Source organism: Molothrus ater, chromosome 24 (genome assembly GCF_012460135.2).
Source record: "Molothrus ater isolate BHLD 08-10-18 breed brown headed cowbird chromosome 24, BPBGC_Mater_1.1, whole genome shotgun sequence".
Classification (NCBI taxonomy): Eukaryota; Metazoa; Chordata; class Aves; order Passeriformes; family Icteridae; genus Molothrus; species Molothrus ater.
This window is the reverse complement of record NC_050501.2, coordinates 1,389,741-1,408,892: the sequence shown is the minus strand read 5'-3', so window position 1 is coordinate 1,408,892 and position 19,152 is coordinate 1,389,741. Positions and strand designations below refer to the sequence as shown.

The following is a 19,152-nucleotide window of genomic DNA, read 5'->3' as shown; positions in this document are numbered from 1 at the left end:
CGGGGCCCGGTGCCCGCCATGATCGAGCAGCAGAAGCGAAAGGTCCCGGGTCCCGGGCCTGGTCCCGGCCCGGCGCCCGGCGCCCCCCCGGGCCCCGTCGCCCCTGGAGCCGCTCCCGGAGCCGCCCCTGCGCCCGGCCCCGACCTCCCGCTCGTCCCTGTGCCCGCCAAGCGGCCCCGCCATGACCTACCGGGGGCGCCGGGCACGGGCGGCGCAGGGGGGCAGCCGGCGTCCGGGGCTCTGCTGCAGGCGGTAACGGGGGAACGTGAGGGGAGGGTGGGAGGAGAACCGGGTGGGATGGAGAGCTGGGGGGAGAGGGGCAGGGGTGTCTCCTGTAGGAAGGAAGGGCCACGAGCGGGTTGGGGTTCGGCACTGCTGAGGCACCTCTGGTGCTCAGTGCGGTTCTGGGCCCTCGGTTCGGGAGGGGCTGGAGCGGGTCCGGGGAATGGGGAACAGGCTGGAACCCCGGGAGAGGCTGAGGGAGCTGGGCAGGGGCTCAGCCTGGAGCAAAGGAGGCTCAGGGGGCCCTTGTGGCTCTGCACAGCTCCTGCCAGGAGGGCACAGCCGGGGGGGCCGGGCTGTGCTCCAGGGAACAGGGACAGGAGCAGAGGGAACGGCCCCAGGCTGGGCCAGGGCAGGCTCAGGGTGGGCACTGCAGGAATTTCCCCATGGAAAGGGGGCTCAGGCCTTGGCAGGGGCTGCCCAGGGAGGTTTGCAGTGCCCAGCCCTGGGGGTGTCCCAGGAATGCCTGGAGGTGGCACTCAGAGCTCTGGGCTGGGGACAAGGTGGGGATCAGCTGGGACTCGATGTCCTTGCAGCTCTTTTCCCACCTCAGCTCTGGCATCCTGAACACCAGAATCCCAAAGGCTTTTCCCACAAGGGAATCTCCATCCAATGCAAGCCCCAGCAGCAGAGGTGGCCCTACCCCAGCCCCTTCTGGCAGGGAACATTTCCTGTTCCCCACAGCTCCAAACCCCTCACACCAACAACAGAGAGTCCTTAAAGTCCCATTTTTGCATATTGGGGAAAATTTCTGCATGGAAGGAGTCATCAGGCCTTGGCAGGGGCTGCCCAGTGAGGTTTGCACCGCCCATCCCTGGAGGTGTCCCAGGAATTCCTGGATGTGGCACTCAGAGCTCTGGGCTGGGGACAAAGTGGGGATGGGGCACAGGCTGGACTCGATGATCTTGGAGCTCATTTCAAGCCTCAGTAGTGCTAGGATTCTGGAATTCTGGTGGGAAGGTGAAGATGCTCACCAGGGGTGGCAGGCTGGCCATCTCCTGGCCTTGTCCCTTGTCCCCTCACGGTGTCCCCTGTGTCCTGCAGGGCCCTCCCCGCTGCTCCTCGCTGCAGGCCCCCATCATGCTGCTGTCAGGACACGAGGGAGAGGTTTACTGCTGCAAGTTCCACCCCAACGGCAACACCCTGGCCTCAGCTGGCTTCGACAGGCTCATCTGTGAGTGCCACTGCTGTCCCCTGCTGTCCCCCGGGCTCAGGCCCCGCTGCTGAGGGGTTTTAGCTCAGCCTTCCCCTGCTCCTGGGTGTGAATTGCTTCCCCAGGAAGCTTTTCCCAGCTCCTGTGGCAGGTGCCATCCTGCTGGTGCTGGAAATTTGCCTTGCTGGTGTTATTGTTGTTGCATTAATTGAAGGGATGGGACCACAATCAGGTCCCATTTATTGTTTAAATAAACATCACTCCCAGAGGTTGGGAGATTTTGAGACAGTAAGCAGTGGTCATAGCTCAAGATAGTTACAAATTCTTTGTTGCAGGACCGTACATAACTTTCTAACCTTATGGACAGTCACCACAGAGAATGTTTTGCTTTTCTAACCTGTCACCTTTACTTACTTTTACTGCAATGCAAATACTTGAACCAATAGGTTGTTATTACATGTACTTCTATTATACACACACATATATATGTATACTTCTGTTATAGCATCTAAACTCCTAACTTATTCTATACAATTTCACCCTTACATTAGAAACCTTTCACCATCTTATCAGTACAGTTTCTCACTTACTTAAGGCATATTCTTAACTATAGAAACATAAGTTTATGATTTTTCTACTTAATGTCTGCATGCTTTATTTTCACATCAAGCCAAGCTCCTTCAAGGCTGCAAATCGAACCCTCCAGTGTCTGTGGCAGTTTCTATCTTTCCATTTCCCACAGCTGGAGCAGGCTGTGACAACCCTGTGTCCCTGTCACATGGGTTCCAGAGGTCTGCAGAAATGCAGGTTTTGATGCTTAGGCTTGCTGAAGCAAAGATTTTATTTTTTTTAATAAATTCACCTTAACCAAGATCCCTGAAGCTCCTTTGCCCTGGGGCTCAGCTGATGCTTTGTCACTGCTGTGAATGTCCCAGCTGGGACTCAGCACTGGGGATGGTCCATCCTGCCCTTTTCTGAAACCCCAAAGATCAGCTCCATGCACAGCACAGGCTGTTCCTGTGCCTTTCCTGTGCTCACCTGTCCCTTGGTGTCCCCCAGTGCTCTGGAACGTCTACGGGGACTGTGACAACTTTGCCACCCTGAAGGGACACAGCGGGGCTGTCATGGAGCTGCACTACAACACGGATGGCAGGTGAGGGCAGGGGCTCTGTGCTGCTCAGGGAACAGGGCTGGAGCCCCAGGAGGGGCTGAGGGAGCTGGGCAGGGGCTGAGCCTGGAGCAAAGGAGGCTCAGGGGGCCCTTGTGGCTCTGCACAGCTCCTGCCAGGAGGGCACAGCCGGGAACAGGGACAGGAGCAGAGGGAACGGCCTCAGGCTGGGCCAGGGCAGGCTCAGGGTGGGCACTGCAGGAATTTCCCCATGGAAAGGGGGCTCAGGCCTTGGCAGGGGCTGCCCAGGGAGGTTTGCAGTGCCCAGCCCTGGGGGTGTCCCAGGAATGCCTGGAGGTGGCACTCAGAGCTCTGGGCTGGGGACAAGGTGGGGATCAGCTGGGACTCGATGTCCTTGCAGCTCTTTTCCCACCTCAGCTCTGGCATCCTGAACACCAGAATCCCAAAGGCTTTTCCCACAAGGGAATCTCCATCCAATGCAAGCCCCAGCAGCAGAGGTGGCCCTACCCCAGCCCCTTCTGGCAGGGAATATTTCCTGTTCCCCACAGCTCCAAACCCCTCACACCAACAACAGAATGAAAGTCCTTAAAGTCCCATTTTTGCATATTGGGGTAAAATTTCTGTATGGAAAGGGGGCTTAGGCCTTGGCAGGGGCTGCCCAGGGAGGTTTGCAGTGCCCAGCCCTGGGGGTGTCCCAGGAATTCCTGGATGTGGCACTCAGAGCTCTGAGCTGGGAATTTGGCACAGCTTGGACTTGATGATCTTGGAAGTCTTTTCCAACCTAAATGATTCTGGCATTGTTACCTGTGCTCAGTCCATAGTCACCAAATCGTTGTAGTGTGGGCAAAGGATCTGGGGGCTCCTGTGACCCCCCCAGTGTCATTGATGCAGTTTTGGGGCACAGAGGGAAGTTTGTGTTGCATGCCTGGGAGTCATTGTGGAGGAGAAGAGAGAACAAGTGTGATACTGGTTAATTTAAAAGGCTGTTCCACCAGTGCTGCTGAGCTGTGCTGAGCTGTGCTCATCCCAGATGCTGCTTGAGGAGGAAGAAAACCAATTTCCAGCAGGGATTGAGGGGAGTTTGTCTGTGCAGCTGTTCCAGTGTCAGTCAGTGTTTCAGGCTCCTCCAAAACACCAAAGGGGGAGGTTCTTCTCCCTCTGGTTCCTGGTTGTCTTGGTTTGGACAGACAGGTGTCTGCTGAGGAAGGCAGGAGCCTCCCCTGAAATGGAGAATATGCAAACCCCCTCCCTCCAAATTGCTATAAATTATAAATTAAGGGGCTCTCAGGCAAAAAAAAATAATATGGGAACAGGAAATAACAGTTCTTTACTAGGGAAAGGAAGAAGACAAAAGGATAAAATAAACAATGCAGTGAACTAAAGCAACAGTGCCAGAGCCAGAACCCAGCCTGACACCCTGTGGGTCAGGCTGGTGGCAGCAGAACCATTGGAATTGTGGCTCAGCCCTCCTGCAGTGCCAGGGCTGGTTCTGCTGGAGCAGGGATCCTGGAGAAAGGTGCAGTCTCTGCCTCTGCAGATCCAGGGCAAGAGGCAGCTGCTGTTCCTCTGGGCAATGCAGTGCAGAAGCCGTGCTGGTGTTCCAGAATCTCCAGATTCTATCCGGGTAGGAATGCTTGGCTCCTCCCTCTGGGCTCCCATCTGCCAATGGGATGCTGTAGTTCTTATCAGCCATGCAGGGACATTCCATAGCTGTTATCAGCAGGAGGAGTGGGCGTGGAAGAGATAAGGAAAACTGCCCATGAACAGGAGACAGCTGCCATGCAGATGGCAAACAGATACAATTTGCTTGGCAATGCAGGACACAGGTGAAGGGAGGTGGGAAGGGAGCTGAGCCCTCACTGTGCTTGTTGCCTGCAGCATGCTCTTCTCAGCATCCACCGACAAAACTGTGGCTGTGTGGGACAGCGAGACAGGGGAGAGGGTCAAGAGGCTCAAGGGCCACACGTCCTTTGTCAACTCCTGCTACCCTGCCCGGAGGGGACCCCAGCTCGTCTGCACCGGCAGCGACGATGGCACTGTCAAGGTCAGTGTGTGCTGGGTTTGTGGGGTGCCCCATGGCAGGCAGGAATGATGAGTCTGACTCCATGTTCTCAGAAGGCTCATTTATTATTTTATAATACTATATTATATTAAAGAATACTAAACTATACTAAAGAATACAGAAAGGATACTTACAGAATGCTAAAAAGATAACAATGAAAAACTCGTGACTCTCTCCAGAGTCCTGGCACAGCTTGGCCCTGATTGGCCAAAGAGTGAAAACAACTCCCAGCAGAATCCAATGGAACAATCACCTGTGGGTAACCAATCTCCAAACACATTCCACTGAGCACAGCACAGGAGAAGCAAATGAGAGAAGAATTGTTTTCCTTTTCTCTGAGCTTCTCAGCTTCCCAGGAGAAAAATCCTCGGCAAGGGGATTGTTTCAGAAAATGTGAATGCCACAGGTGTGTGCCCTGGGCAAAACCTGGAAAAAATGGTGGAAAAGTTTTAGGATCTTCCCATTTATCTGAGCTGAATTCAGCTTTTTGTTACTCGTTGCATTATCGCTCTGAGTTCAGAGTCAGAAATGTGACAGCAAATCACTGCTCTCTTTTTTTCTGTACTTCTCAGGGGGTGGGGAAGGTTGAGCTGCTCAGCTGGGATTTTTCTGCTGCTCTGGATCCACACAAGTCCCTGACAGGAGGGGACTGTGACCGTGCTCACAGGGGTCTGAGGATGAGGGAAGAGATGAGGATCTGACTCCATGGTTCAGAAGGCTGATTTATTATTTTATGATATATATTACATTAAAACTATACTAAAAGAATAGAAGAAAAGGTTTCATCTCAGAAGGCTGGCTAAGCTAAGAGTAGAAAGGAATGAATAACAAAGGCAGCTGTCCCAGACTCTCTGTCTGAGCCAGCTGGGCTGTGATTGGCCATTAATTACAAACAATCACATGAGCCCAATCCCAGATGCCCCTGTTGCATTCCACAGCAGCAGATAACCATTGGTTACATTTTATCTCTGAGGCCTCTCAGCTTCTCAGGAGAAAAATCCTAAAGAAGGGATTTTCATAAAAGATGTGTGTGACAAGGGACCCCATGGGGGCCGGGCTGTGCTCCAGGGAACAGGGACAGGAGCAGAGGGAACGGCCTCAGGCTGGGCCAGGGCAGGCTCAGGGTGGGCACTGCAGGAATTTCCCCATGGAAAGGGGGCTCAAACCTTGGAACTGCCCAGGGAGGTTTGCAGTGCCCAGCCCTGGGGGTGTCCCTGGAATTCTTTCTGGACAGAAAATCAGAAATCAGAGTTTCTTTCTGGGTTAGCAAAGCATGAGAAGAGTCTTCCTGCAATCTGGGCTGGCCTCTTCTTTCTCCTGTAATCTCCTGTACTGGCTCCTTTCTCCCTCTCCTGAAATCTCTGCTGGTCTCTTCTTCCCTCCCTTCATTCCTGTGCTCCAGACACAGCAGATTCCATGTTTTTTGTAAAGATCTGCAGATCTGATGTTTTTTATGAGACCTACAAAGGCATTTCAGAAGAACAGGCTGAGTCTCTCCCAATATCTCTGCTTTGATTTTGTTGTTAAATATCTGTGCCCACCTCTTACAAGTGCCACATTTCTCTCCAGCTGTGGGATATCAGGAAAAAAGCTGCTGTCCAGACATTCCAGAACACCTACCAGGTCCTGGCTGTCACCTTCAATGACACCAGTGACCAGATCATCTCTGGAGGCATCGACAATGACATCAAGGTAGGACCCTGTGTCCCTTTTCCTCCTGTCACACCCTGTGTTGGTCCAGGACAGCTGTGGGTGCCTCCTGCTGAATTTTCCATCCCCAACCCCCCTGGGCCTGCTGTGTCCATCCCTGCTGGTGGTACAGGGCCAGTAAAGTGGCAGGGAGCTGGGACAGCCTGGCAGGGACAGCGTGGCATTCGGGTGTCCCAGCACTGCTGTCACCTGCAGAGCCAGGCTGGAATGCTGGCAGCCTGGGACAGAGCCATGTGTGAGGTAAGCTGAGGAGAGCGTGGTGACGTCCCCTCTGTGCCCTCTGGCCCACTTTGCAGCTCCCCTGGCACCTGATGGTGTGGAAAGTTCTTATTTACCAGTGAGCTCAGCGTTCATTCAGCTGATTGCCCTGGGGCTGCAGGGCTCAGCCTGTCCCCATGGCCTCAGCCTGTCCCCAGCCTGTCACAGCCAGTGCTTAGAGTGGCACTGCCACCAAAGCTGTTATCAGCCTGCCAGAGCTGTCCCCAGCCTGTCACAGCCAGTGCTCTGTGTGGCACTGCCACCAGAGCTGTCATCAGCCCCTCTCCAGCCTGTCCCCAGCCTGTCACAGCCAGTGCTCGGTGTGACACTCCCAGCAGAATTGCCCTCAGCCTGCCAGAGCTGTCCCCAGCCTGTCACAGCCAGAGCTTGGTGTGACACTGCCATCAGAGCTGTCCCCAGCCTGCCAGAGCTGTTCCCATCTTGTCACATGCAGAGCTTGGTGTGGCACTGCCACCAGAGCTGTCCCCAGCCTGTCACAGCCAGTGCTTAGAGTGGCACTGCCACCAGAGCTGCTCCCACTGCCCCTCTTTGGGAAGAACAGCCTGGAACTGGGGAGCTCCTGCTCTGTGCCAGGGGATTTGGGGGATTTTGGGGCCAGTTGAGGAGGAATTCTGCAGGCCTGGGGCTGCTGACATTGAACTCCTTGGAGGTTGAATGTATTCACTTGGAAATGTTCTAAAAGGCAAATTCTGCCTTTCTAGAAACCCATAAACTTCCATCCTCATGTTTTCATGGGATCATGGAGTAGTTTGGATGGAAAGGATGAAACCCCACCCAGTGCCACCCCTGCCACGGCAGGGCCACTTCCCACTGTGCCAGGTGCTGCCAGCCCCAATGTCCAGCCTGGCCTTGGGCACTGCCAGGGCTCCAGGGGCAGCCACAGCTGCTCTGGCAATTCCAGCCCAGCCCCTGCCCACCCTGCCAGGGAACAATTCCCAATTGCCAAGATCCCACCCAGCCCTGCCCTCTGCCACTGGCAGCCATTCCCTGGCTCCTGTGTGTGTGGGGTTGCTGCTGTGTAACTCCTTGGGGTTTGAACACATCCAGTTACAAATCTAAGGCACAAATCCCATTATTCTACAACTCCCATCTGTGTTGGTGTTCACAGGGGTCCCAGGACAAGGGAAGAGATGAGAATCTTGACTCCATGTTTCAGAAGGCTGATTTACTATTTTATGATATATATTATATTAAAAGAAAATGATATATTAAACTATAAAAATGATATATTATAAAATGATATAAACTATATAAAATGATATATATATAAAATGATATAAACTATATAAAATGATATATTAAACTCTACTAAAAGAATAGAAGAAAGGATTTCATCAGAAGGCTAACAAAGAAAGGAATGGAATGATAATAAAATCTTGTGACTGACCAGAGAGCCTGAGCCAGCTGGGCTGTGACTGGCCATGAATTAGAAACAATCACATGAGCCCAATCCCAGATGCCCCTGTTGCATCCCACAGCAGCAGATAACCATTGGTTACATTTCGTTTCTGAGGCCTCTCAGCTTCTCAGGAGGAAAAATCCCATCAAAAGGATTTTCCATAAAAGATGCCTGTGACACCCATCAATCTCCAGCAGCTGGCACCCACAGCTGCTGCTGAGGGCCTGTGTGGGTGCTGTGGAGCTGCAGCAGTGCTGGCTGTGTTTGTGTGTTTGTGTCCCAGGTGTGGGACCTGCGGCAGAACAAGCTCACCTACACCATGCGGGGCCACGCCGACTCGGTGACGGGCCTGAGCCTCAGCTCTGAGGGCTCCTACCTGCTCTCCAACGCCATGGACAACACAGGTACACCCTGCTGACCTCCAGGGACACCTCTGGCTGCTCATCCTGGCACAGCTGAGCTGGGGTGGGCTGCAGGGAGCTTGGCTCCAGAGCTGAACCCTCAATTGGGGTCCTTGATGGGAGAGCAGCTGCCTCAGGGGGTTTGTCCCAGCTCCTGCAGGACACTGGGGACAGGAGCCATGGCACAGGTTATCCTACAGGATATTGGGGGGACAGGAGCCATGGCACAGGTTATCCTGTAGGGAACCATGGCACAGGTTATCCTACAGGATATTGGGGACAGGAGCCATGGCACAGGTTATCCTGTAGGGAGCCATGGCACAGGTTATCCTGCAGGACACTGGGGACAGGAGCCATGGCACAGGTTATCCTGCAGGACACTGGGGGACAGGAGCCGTGGCACTGGTTATCCTGCAGGATATTGGGGACAGGAGCCATGGCACAGGTTATCCTGCAGGATACTGGGGACAGGAGCCATGGCACAGGTTATCCTGCAGGACACTGGGGACAGGAGCCATGGCACAGGTTATCCTGCAGGACTCTGGGGGACAGGAGCCGTGGCACTGGTTATCCTGCAGGATATTGGGGACAGGAGCCATGGCACAGGTTATCCTGCAGGACACTGGGGACAAGGGCCATGGCACAGGTTATCCTGCAGGATATTGGGGACGGGAGCCATGGCACAGGTTATCCTGCAGGACAGTGGGGACAGGGGCCATGGCACAGGTTATCCTGCAGGATATTGGGGACAAGAGCCATGGCACAGGTTTGTCCCCTCAGCAGGAGTGACAGCCCAGCTCCTGGAGGACATTGGGGACAAGAGCCGTGGCACAGGTGATCTGTGCACTCTGGCTGGTGTCAAGGTGGCTTGGCTGTGTCCCCTCAGCAGGAATGACAGCCCAGCTGCTGCAGGACACTGGGGACAAGAGCCATGGCACAGGTTATCCTGCAGGACAGTGGGGACAGGGGCCATGGCACAGGTTATCCTGCAGGATATTGGGGACAAGAGCCATGGCACAGGTTTGTCCCCTCAGCAGGAGTGACAGCCCAGCTCCTGGAGGACATTGGGGACAAGAGCCGTGGCACAGGTGATCTGTGCACTCTGGCTGGTGTCAAGGTGGCTTGGCTGTGTCCCCTCAGCAGGAGTGACAGCCCAGCTGCCACCCTGCCTGTCCCCTTGTCCCTCAGTGAGGCTGAGCCCATCAGGGCCGTGCCCATGGCATGTGTCAGGATGAGGAAAAGCCTCCTGTGAGGAGCTGGGGCTCCATTTTGGGGTGGCAGGTTGGGAGGTTTTTGTAATTCCACATTGCTGCTGTTCTGCCAGGGCAAAGCCTCCTGCAGGGGAAGCTGCTGGTTCCCTGTGGGGAGTGAGGGGTCAGGGAGCCTGTCCTGGGCACGGGGGCTTTGCCAGGGGTCCCTGTCCCTGTCCCCCTCAGCCTCTGTCCCTCCCTCTGTTGCAGTTCGGATCTGGGACGTGAGGCCCTTTGCCCCCAAGGAGAGATGTGTGAAGATTTTCCAGGGAAATGTCCATAATTTTGAGAAGGTGAGTGTGCTCCACTCCTTGTTCAATTCCCTCTGCTATTAACTTGCTTCTAAATTGTTTTTTTTCAATTCAAGCTTAGGCCAGAAAGACTTTAATAAGAACTCTTAAGAAAGATGAATCCACAAAGTGGGTTCCAATTAAAGCCTCAGTAACAAGATTTCTTTGCTCAGTTCATTTGTAATTAGTTGTAAATTAAGTGTTTTCTACACTTACCATCTACTTTGTGTAAAATAACAAGGCACTGGCTGTTTCCAGCAATAAAATAAAATCTGTAATTACCATCTCATCTTCCAAGGGAGATCATTAAAGTGGTGCTGGTTAAAGTCTCATGGTGATTTGAGTTCAAGGAAAAGGGGGAAACTAAATAGGTCTGTGCATGTTCTTTTGTTTTAGAACCTTCTGAGGTGCTCCTGGTCCCCAGATGGCAGCAAAATTGCAGGGGGCTCTGCTGACAGGTGAGTTTGCACTGCATTCCTCTGTCCCCAGCAGCCCCTGATGGATTTGCAGCGTTCCTAGATCAGAATCTCCAGGCTCAGGGCTGTGTGTAGAGGTGGGAAATCCCAAAGAGCCCTCAGGGAGTTTTCCTGTTTTCCACAGGGATGTGTTTCTGCTGCTTTGGGGTCTGTGGAGGAGCATCTGACTGTTGTAAAATCTGGTTGTTATTATTGTCAGAAGCTGGCTGAGGTTCTGCCGTGTCCCACCACAGGATCCCCCAGCAGGTGACAGGGACATCTTTGCCACTGGCTTGGAGCCCTGGGTGTCCTGGCAGAAGCTTGGGGGGGTCTTTGAGAGCAGGGTCTGTGTGTGGGGTTGGAGGATGAGGAGCACAAATCCCAGTTAAATCCCTGCATGGTGGGATTCCACAGATCATTAATGACTCCTCCTTTAATTAAGGAGAAAAAAAATCAATTGGCACATCTCAGACTTGTAAATGAACGATTCTGTAAAGGGAGCTGAGGAGTGGAAAGGGCAGAGGGAGGATGCAGAGCAGGGTCTGAAGGTCCCTGTGAAGGACACCAATGTCCCCTGGAGCAAATCCAGGCCCAAATCCAGTGCCAGGGAGACAGGAATTCCTGCAGGCCAGGGGCCAGGCCGTGGAGCAGCAGTAATCACCAGATTAATGAGCTTCTTGATAGCACACAGGCAGAACTTGAGCTCTCCCTGTCCAGATTTAGTGGGGCAGCTGTCCCAGCATGAGCTGGGGCTGTGACTGCCCCCAGCCCTGCTGGGCTCTGAGTGGGGAGGGAGAATTCCTGCCTGGGGAGAGCAGAATTCCTGCCTGAGGATGGAGAATTCCTGCCTGGGGAGAGCAGAATTCCTGCCTGAGGAGGGAGAATTCCTGCCTGAGGGGAGAGCAGCAATCCCTGCCCTGGGGAGAGCAGCAATCCCTGCCCTGGGGAGAGAGCAGCAATCCCTGCCTGGGGAGAGCAGAATTCCTGCCTGGGGAGAGCAGAATTCCTGCCTGGGGAGAGCAGAATTCCTGCCTGAGGAGGGAGAATTCCTGCCTGAGGGGAGAGCAGCAATCCCTGCCCTAAGGGGAGAGCAGCAATCCCTGCCCTGAGAGGGGAGAGCAGCAATCCCTGCCTTGGAGAGCAGCAATTCCTGCCCTGGGGAGAGAGCAGCAATTCCTGCCATGGGGGGAGAGCAGCAATCCCTGTCCTGAGAGGGGAGAGCAGCAATCCCTGTCCTGAGAGGGGAGAGCAGCAATCCCTGCCCTGGGAGAGCAGCAATCCCTGCCCTGAGAGGGGAGAGCAGCAATTCCTGCCCTGCCCTGCCCTGGGAGAGCAGCAATCCCTGCCCTGGGAGAGCAGCAATCCCTGCCCTGAGGGGAGAGCAGCAATCCCTGCCCTGGGGGGAGAGCAGCAATCCCTGCCCTGAGAGGGGAGAGCAGCAATCCCTGCCCTGAGAGGGGAGAGCAGCAATCCCTGCCCTGGGGAGAGCAGCAATCCCTGCCCTGGGGGAAGAGCAGCAATCCCTGCCCTGGGGGAAGAGCAGCAATCCCTGCCCTGGGGAAGCAGAGATTCCTGCCCTGGGGAGAGCAGCTCCTGCCTGGATCCCTGTGGCCAGGCTGAGCCCTGTTCTGGGCAGGTGTTCCTGGAGTTTTGGGTCACTTGGTTCTTTCTGCAGGTGCTGCTGGAGCTCAGGGCTCTGACAGCTCCTGGGGCAGGTCCCAGCAGAGCTCCCCACAGCAGACACTGGGATTTGGGGATTTTGGGCTCAGTTTCCCTGACTCTGAGACTGTTTTTTAGAGAAGTGTGAAAGTTCAGCTGTGCCTGGTGCTGCCAGGGGAGGATGCTGGGGGGGTTCTCAACCCAGGCAGGAGCCAGCAGTGGGTGAGGCCTGGCAGAGAGTGATCAAAGGGCTCAGCATGATCCCATCACTCCCTAATAAAGGCTGGCAAGTGGCTGATGTGGCACAGCAGGAAGGAATCCCATCTTTAGAGCTGCTGGCTGGGAGGGGCTGCAGTGCAGCAGGGGCTGGGGGGCTCTGGGCTCCTCACTGCCAGCCCCAGGGATGCCTGGATGTGCACAGAGTGTGTGGGGCTCTTTGGGAGGCTGAGACCCCTCCTCCCCATTCCCAGTGCTGATTTCCTCCCTGTCCCTGCACTATCAAGGATTTCTTTGGCCTCACAGCTTTCAAATCCATCTCTGTGCCCTGAGGGGTGAGGTGCACTGCTGGCAGGGAGGTTTTTGCCAACTCTTGACTCCTCCCTGCTCAGCCTCTGCTCTCCTGGGCCTGTCAGAGCAGCATTTTTCCATTTTTCTCCTGGGAAGTTCCTGTTTATCCTCACAAAGATCATTCCAGCTGCAGAACTGTCACTATAGGACACTAAACAGCACAAGCACACAGTGCTGCTCTCAAGGTGAAGAAAAGGGAATTTTATTTTCTGACTCTGACATTTATAGATTTCCAAAAGTGACAGTGCTGTGACCATGTTCGCAGGGGTCTCAGGTTGAGGGAGGAGATGGGGATCTGACTCCATGTTTCAGAAGGCTGATTTATTATTTTATGATATATATTACATTAAAACTATGCTAAAAGAATAGAAGAAAAGGTTTCATCAGAAAGCTGGCTAAGAATAGAATAAGAATCATAACAAAGGTTTGTGTCTCAGACTCTCTGTCTGAGCCAGCTGGGCTGTGATTGGCCATTAATTAGAAACAACCACATGAGCCCAATCCCAGATGCACCTGTTGCATTCCACAGCAGCAGATAACCATTGGTTACATTTTGTTCCTGAGGCCTCTCAGCTTCTCAGGAAGAAAAATCCTAAGGAAAGGATTTTCCATAAAAGATGTCTGTGACAACAGTGCCGCCTCTCCAATGACACTGGACAAACCAACAGCCCATCAAATTTCTCCTCCTCCACAAAAGAATGCAAAACAATGAGTTATTTACACAAGGTGTGTGAGAAAGTTTGTTACAAGAATGTGAATATCAGAAGGCTTAGAAAATCTTAAAAAATCAGGGTGACCCAGAAGCAGCTGGGGGCACAGGCGTTTTCCTTGGCCCATGGCTGCCCTCAGCAGGACTCTGTTGCAGGTTTGTGTACGTGTGGGACACCACCTCCAGGAGGATCCTGTACAAGCTGCCTGGCCATGCTGGCTCTGTCAATGAGCTGGCCTTCCACCCCGAGGAACCCATCAGTAAGTGCTCCCCCCTGCAGGCTCACTGAGCTGCTGATCCTCTGGGAAGTGACCTCAGAATTGCCAATTCTCAGATTTAGGGGGGGCAGAGCTTGGTTTGCTCATCTCCAGTTGAGTAGGGGCAGCCTGGGCTGAGCACAGGGACTCTGGGACTGGGCTGGGGACACCCAGAGGGCAGCAGGGTGGCTCTTTCTGTGGGCTGGGGGTGGCTGCCACTGCCCAGGGCTTGTCCGGCCTTCCCAGGGAATATGAGGAACAGGTTTGGAATGGCTGGGATGCCAGGGGTATAACCATGTGTGGTGATGGCCTCAGGACATGGATCACCAGGGAGCCTGGGGGGTCCTAAGTGTCCCAAAAGCTGTAGGAAGCAAATCAAAGAATCACAAAATCATAATCCCAGAATGGTTTGGGTTGGAAGGGTCTTTAAATCCCACCCAGTGCCACCCCTGCCATGGCAGGGCCACCTCCCACTGTGCCAGGTGCTGCCAGCCCCAATGTCCAGCCTGGCCTTGGGCACTGCCAGGGCTCCAGGGGCAGCCACAGCTGCTCTGGGCACCCTGGCAGAGCCCAAACCTCTCGAACCAGGCCTTGCCAGGCTACAAACCCCCTGTGGCAAATGGCACTGGGGGCACCTGGAACCATGCAGGAAATCATTCTTTCCTTTCCTTTCTCCATTTGCTGCAATGGTTTTTGCTGCTGGTTTCCATCCTGGATTGAGGAATGGGAATGCCAGAGTGGTTTGGGTGGGAAGGGATCTTCAATGCCAGCTCATTGCAGCCCAGGGCCACCTCCCACTGTGCCAGGTGCTGCCAGCCCCAATGCCCAGCCTGGCCTTGGGCACTGCCAGGGCTCCAGGGGCAGCCCCAGCTGCTCTGGCAATTCCAGCCCAGCCCCTGCCCACCCTGCCAGGGAACAATTCCCAATTGCCAAGATCCCACCCAAAGGAAGCTGTGGGTGCAGTGGGTTTGGGTCCTGTTCTGGAGGTGGCACCACACTCAGAGCTGGCTGATGCAAAGCTCAGGTGGCTTTTCAGAGGCATTTGAAGGTGGGAACAGGCTCCATTCCCATCTCCTGGTCCAGCATGGGCTGGGCTGGACTGCAGGGTGCTGGGTTTCCATGGAAATGTTCACCTTGGCCTGGTCAGCAGCCAAAAATTCCCAGCAGTCACCCCCAAAGGCAAGGCAAGGGGCAGGGAGCTCTGGGTACCCTCAGCTCTGCTGGGCTGGGGCTGTGCTGCAGGAGCAGAGCCAGCTCCTCTCTGGGTGTGGGATCCTGTGCTCAGCTCCTCTTGGCCCATCAATCACAGATAACAATTAAAAAACTCTTACTAAAAACCCATTGAGTCGTGCAGCTGTTGGCTGGGAGCTCCTGGGGATGTTAATCCATAAATCCCTGCAGGATTCTCACCTGCACAGGCAGCCAGGCTGTGACAGGGTGACAAACACTGGGCTGGGAATGGTGCAGAAACCCCCAGAGCTCTCCTGGACAGGGATGAAACCACTGCTGGTGTCTTCTGGGTCATTCTTGGGAATTCCCTGAAGAGAGGAAGGGGCTGGAGCCCCAGGAGAGGCTGAGGGAGCTGGGCAGGGGCTCAGCCTGGAGCAAAGGAGGCTCAGGGGGCCCTTGTGGCTCTGCACAGCTCCTGCCAGGAGGGCACAGCCGGGAACAGGGACAGGAGCAGAGGGAACGGCCTCAGGCTGGGCCAGGGCAGGCTCAGGGTGGATTTTTGGGAAGAATTCCCCATGGAAAGGGTGCCCAGCCTGGCACAGCTGCCCAGGGCAGTGCTGGATCCCCATCCCTGGAGGGATTTAGAAGCCCTGTGGATGTGGCACTTGGGGACATGGGCAGGGCTGGGTTAAAGGTTGGACTCGATGATCTCAGAGGGATTTTCCAGCCCTGATGATTTTATAATTCCACAAAGACATCAGAATCTGGCCCTTCTGACCCGTGCCCAGTGTCCAGCCCTGGTGGTGGAGTTCCCATCCCTGGAGGTGTTCACAGCACCTGGGGATGTGGCACTGGTGGGCAGGGGTGACCCTGCGGTGGTGCCAGGCTGGCAGTGATGGTCTCGAGGTGTTCCCCCAGCTCAAGGATCCCGTGGCTGTGGCTCAGGGCCAGGGGAGCTGGGAGCCATTGGGTTTTCCCTGTTCCCAGGCCATGCTGTCCTGGGGACACTTTCCTGGCCAGATGTGCCCTCTAGTGGCACCCGGAGCTGGCAGAGCCCAGGCTGGAGCTCAGCACTGCCCGGGCTGGAAACCCCAGTGGGGAGCCCTGCAGGGGGGTTCATCCATGGGAACACCCAAGGGAGCCCTGCAGGGGGGTTCATCCATGGAACCCCAGTGGGGAGCCCTGCATGGGGGTTCATCCATAGGACCTCCCCTCAGGGAGGTCACAAACCACTGGGGTCGTTTTTGTATTCTATTTCAGTTTTTGTATTATAATTTTTGGATTCTATTTCAGTTTTTATATTCCATTTTAATTTTCTTATTCTATCTCAGTTTTTATGTTCCATTTTAATTTTCTTATTCTATCTCAGGTTTTATATTCCATTTTAATTTTTGTATTCTATTTTAGTTTTTGTATTTTAATTTTTGGATTCTCTTTCAGTTTTCATATTCTAATTTTTGCATTGTATTTCAGTTTTTGTATTTTAATTTTTGCATTCTATTTCAGTTTTCATATTCTATTTTAATTTTTGTATTCAGTTTTTATATTTTATATTGTTTTAATTTTTGTATTCCATTTTAGCTTTTTATTTAATTTTGTATTCTATTTTCATTTTTGTATTATAATTCAGTTTTCATGTTCGATTTTAATTCTTGTATTCTATTTCAGTTTTTAATATTGTTTTAATTTGTATATTGTTTTAATTTCTTTATTCCTTTCTTTCCTTGCCCTTCAGTTCTCTCTGCATCCAGTGACAAAAGGCTCTACATGGGGGAGATCCAGTGATGGCCCAGGAGCTGCTGGATCTGTGCCTCGGTGCTGCCCTGGCTGGGTGATTCCCCTCCCAGTGCAGCAGGTGACAGCTCGGTGTGACAGCCCCTAGTGCAGGCTGTCCCCTCCCCACATCTCACTGAGCAGCTTTTGCCACCTCCCCTTTCTTTGGGGGGCAGGAAAACTTGGAATTGAAAGGAATTTCGTTTTGGCTGTGCCACTGACAGTGAAACCCTTCTCCAGATCCCTTGAAATTGAGAACTTTTGGTTCAGTTCCACACGTGGCCTGTATATCCCTGTCCTGTTTCCTTTGGAGTTTTTTTGATACAGTTAAAACTGCAATAAATGGCTTTTTTTACACAGCTCAGTGCCTGGGGTTCATTGCTCTGTGTCTTGGTTTGGACAGCCAGGTGTCTGCTGAGGAGGGCAGGAGCCTCCCTTGAAATGGAAAATGCAAACCCCCTCCCTCTGAATTATTGTAATTTTGAAATTAAGGAGCTCTTAGGCAAAGATGTGGGAGCAGGAATAACAGTTCTTTATTAGGAAAGAAAATAAAAATAAAATGCAAATGCAGTAATACAAACCACCCCTGGCAGAGTGAGAGCAGGCCCTGGCACGCTGTGGGTCAGGGGGTGGCACAGCCCCATCCCATGGGGGCTCAGCCCTCCTGCAGTGCCAGCTGTGGCTCTGCTGGAGCAGGGATCCTGCACAAGGGGGGAGTTTTCCTCTGCAGCTCCAGGGCTGCTGGAGATGGGCCTGGGCTCCCTCTGGCCATGCAGGGCAGCAGAAGCTGCTCCTCTGGCAATGCCCTGGGCAAAGGCTGCTGTGCTGTGCCAGGCTCACATTGGATCCAGGTAGGAATGCTTGGCTCCTGCCCTGGGCGCAGCATCTCCCCATGGGATGCTGGAATTGGATCAGCCCTGCAGGGACACTCAGTGGCCATGGACAGCAGAGATCTCCTGCAGGGAGGATTGGCTGGGGCAGAGATCAAGAAAACTGCCCCAAGAACAGCAGAGAACTGCCACATCAGAATAGGGCATATTCCCCATAGGAATAGAACACACACTCCCCATTTCCAACCTCAGACACTCTGGTTACTTTTCTGTTCTCCAGTTTTAAATCCAGGTCCTCTCCTGTAGCTAACCAGGGAAATCATTGAGCTGGGATGATGGAATCCTTGGTGGAATCACTGAACTCATGGAATGGTTTGGTTGGGAAGGGACCTGAAACCCCACCCAGTGCCACCCCTGCCATGGCAGGGCCACCTCCCACTGTGCCAGGTGCTGCCAGCCCCAATGCCCAGCCTGGCCTTGGGCACTGCCAGGGCTCCAGGGGCAGCCACAGCTGCTCTGGCAATTCCAGCCCAGCCCCTGCCCACCCTGCCAGGGAACAATTCCCAATTCCCAAGATCCCATCCAGCCCTGCCCTCTGCCACTGGCAGCCATTCCCTGCCTCCTGTCCCTCCGTCCTTGGCCCCAGTCCCTCTCCCAAATCCAGGGAGGGTTCTCCAGCTCCTGGCAGCTCCCCACACCCCCCTCCCATCGTTCCCCTAGCCCCAGGGGGAATGGCTGCTGCAGCCTGGGGCTGTCCCTGGAGTTGTCCCTGGTCCCCTGGGGTGTCCCATGGTCCCTGCCCTCAGTGGATGAGTGACAGGAGCCCTTGGGGAGGTGCTGCTCAGGCAGATCCATCTCCAGATCCCAATGGGTGAGCAGCTCCAGGCAGACAAAGCCCTCCCTGGAGAGGGGCAGGCTGGAGGCATGGGAGGGTTATTTTATTTACTTTTTAAAATTTTTGGTTATTTTTATTACTGTGTTTTATTTACTTTTACTTTTATATTTTTCATTATTTTATTTTAAATTTTTGTTTCTTTATTTATTTATTATATTATTATTTCTTTATTACTATTTTTTATTTATTTTATTATTTTAGGGTTTCTTTTACTGCCAGGAAGGACCCTGGGCACACCACAGTGAGAGCCTCATGCCCAGGGCTGAGCCCCTTCCTCTGCCCCTGGCTAGGGAGGGGTTGCCCCACAGATTTAGGGTTTAATTAGAGCCTATTTAATTATAATCCCAAAGGTTTATGGGTTTATTTGGAGCTATACCCAAGTGCCAGAGGGCAGAGAGACCCTTGGGGCTGATCTGTGCCTGAGCCTTACCGGCTCCTGCTTCTTTAAAGGAACCAAAAAAGGGTTTTGTTCCTAATTCCCACCCCAGGAACCAGCAGGGAATGGAGGGAAGGGCATCCTTCCTCCCCTGCCTGGGTCCTGGGCAGTCCTGAGGCTCCTGGTGCCAGGCAGGGGGGGTGGATGGATCCACAGCCCGGCCTGGGCTCCCTGGGTGTCACCCTGGGTGTCACCCCCTGTGCCTGGACACCCCCCATGGCCTGGGCACAAGGGACACGGAGCCGTGACCCAGATCGGAAAATGATCCGGATTAAGGGCAAATCCCTGAGCAGAGGGATGGGAGAGAGACCTGGATGGACAGAGCAGGGCTGGACAGACAGAGCAGGGCTGGACAGACAGAGCCTGACCTGGACAGACAGAGCCAGACCTGGATGGACAGAGCCAGACCTGGATGGACAGAGCAGGGCTGGACAGACAGAGCCTGA

General features: G+C 53.8%; 1 protein-coding gene across 1 annotated transcript; it reads left to right on the top strand.

The window, feature by feature from the left end:
• Nucleotides 1-18: 18 nt before the first annotated feature.
• Nucleotides 19-16,904, top strand: SNRNP40 (small nuclear ribonucleoprotein U5 subunit 40). The gene is made up of 10 exons (XM_036397142.1): nucleotides 19-252; nucleotides 1,327-1,456; nucleotides 2,495-2,588; nucleotides 4,443-4,608; nucleotides 6,196-6,318; nucleotides 8,298-8,418; nucleotides 9,876-9,958; nucleotides 10,352-10,413; nucleotides 13,502-13,605; nucleotides 16,508-16,904. The coding sequence occupies exons 1-10, from the start codon at nucleotides 19-21 to the stop codon at nucleotides 16,555-16,557; spliced, it is 1,167 nt and encodes a 388-aa protein (XP_036253035.1). The 3' UTR covers nucleotides 16,558-16,904.
• The last annotated feature ends 2,248 nt before the right edge of the window (nucleotides 16,905-19,152 follow it).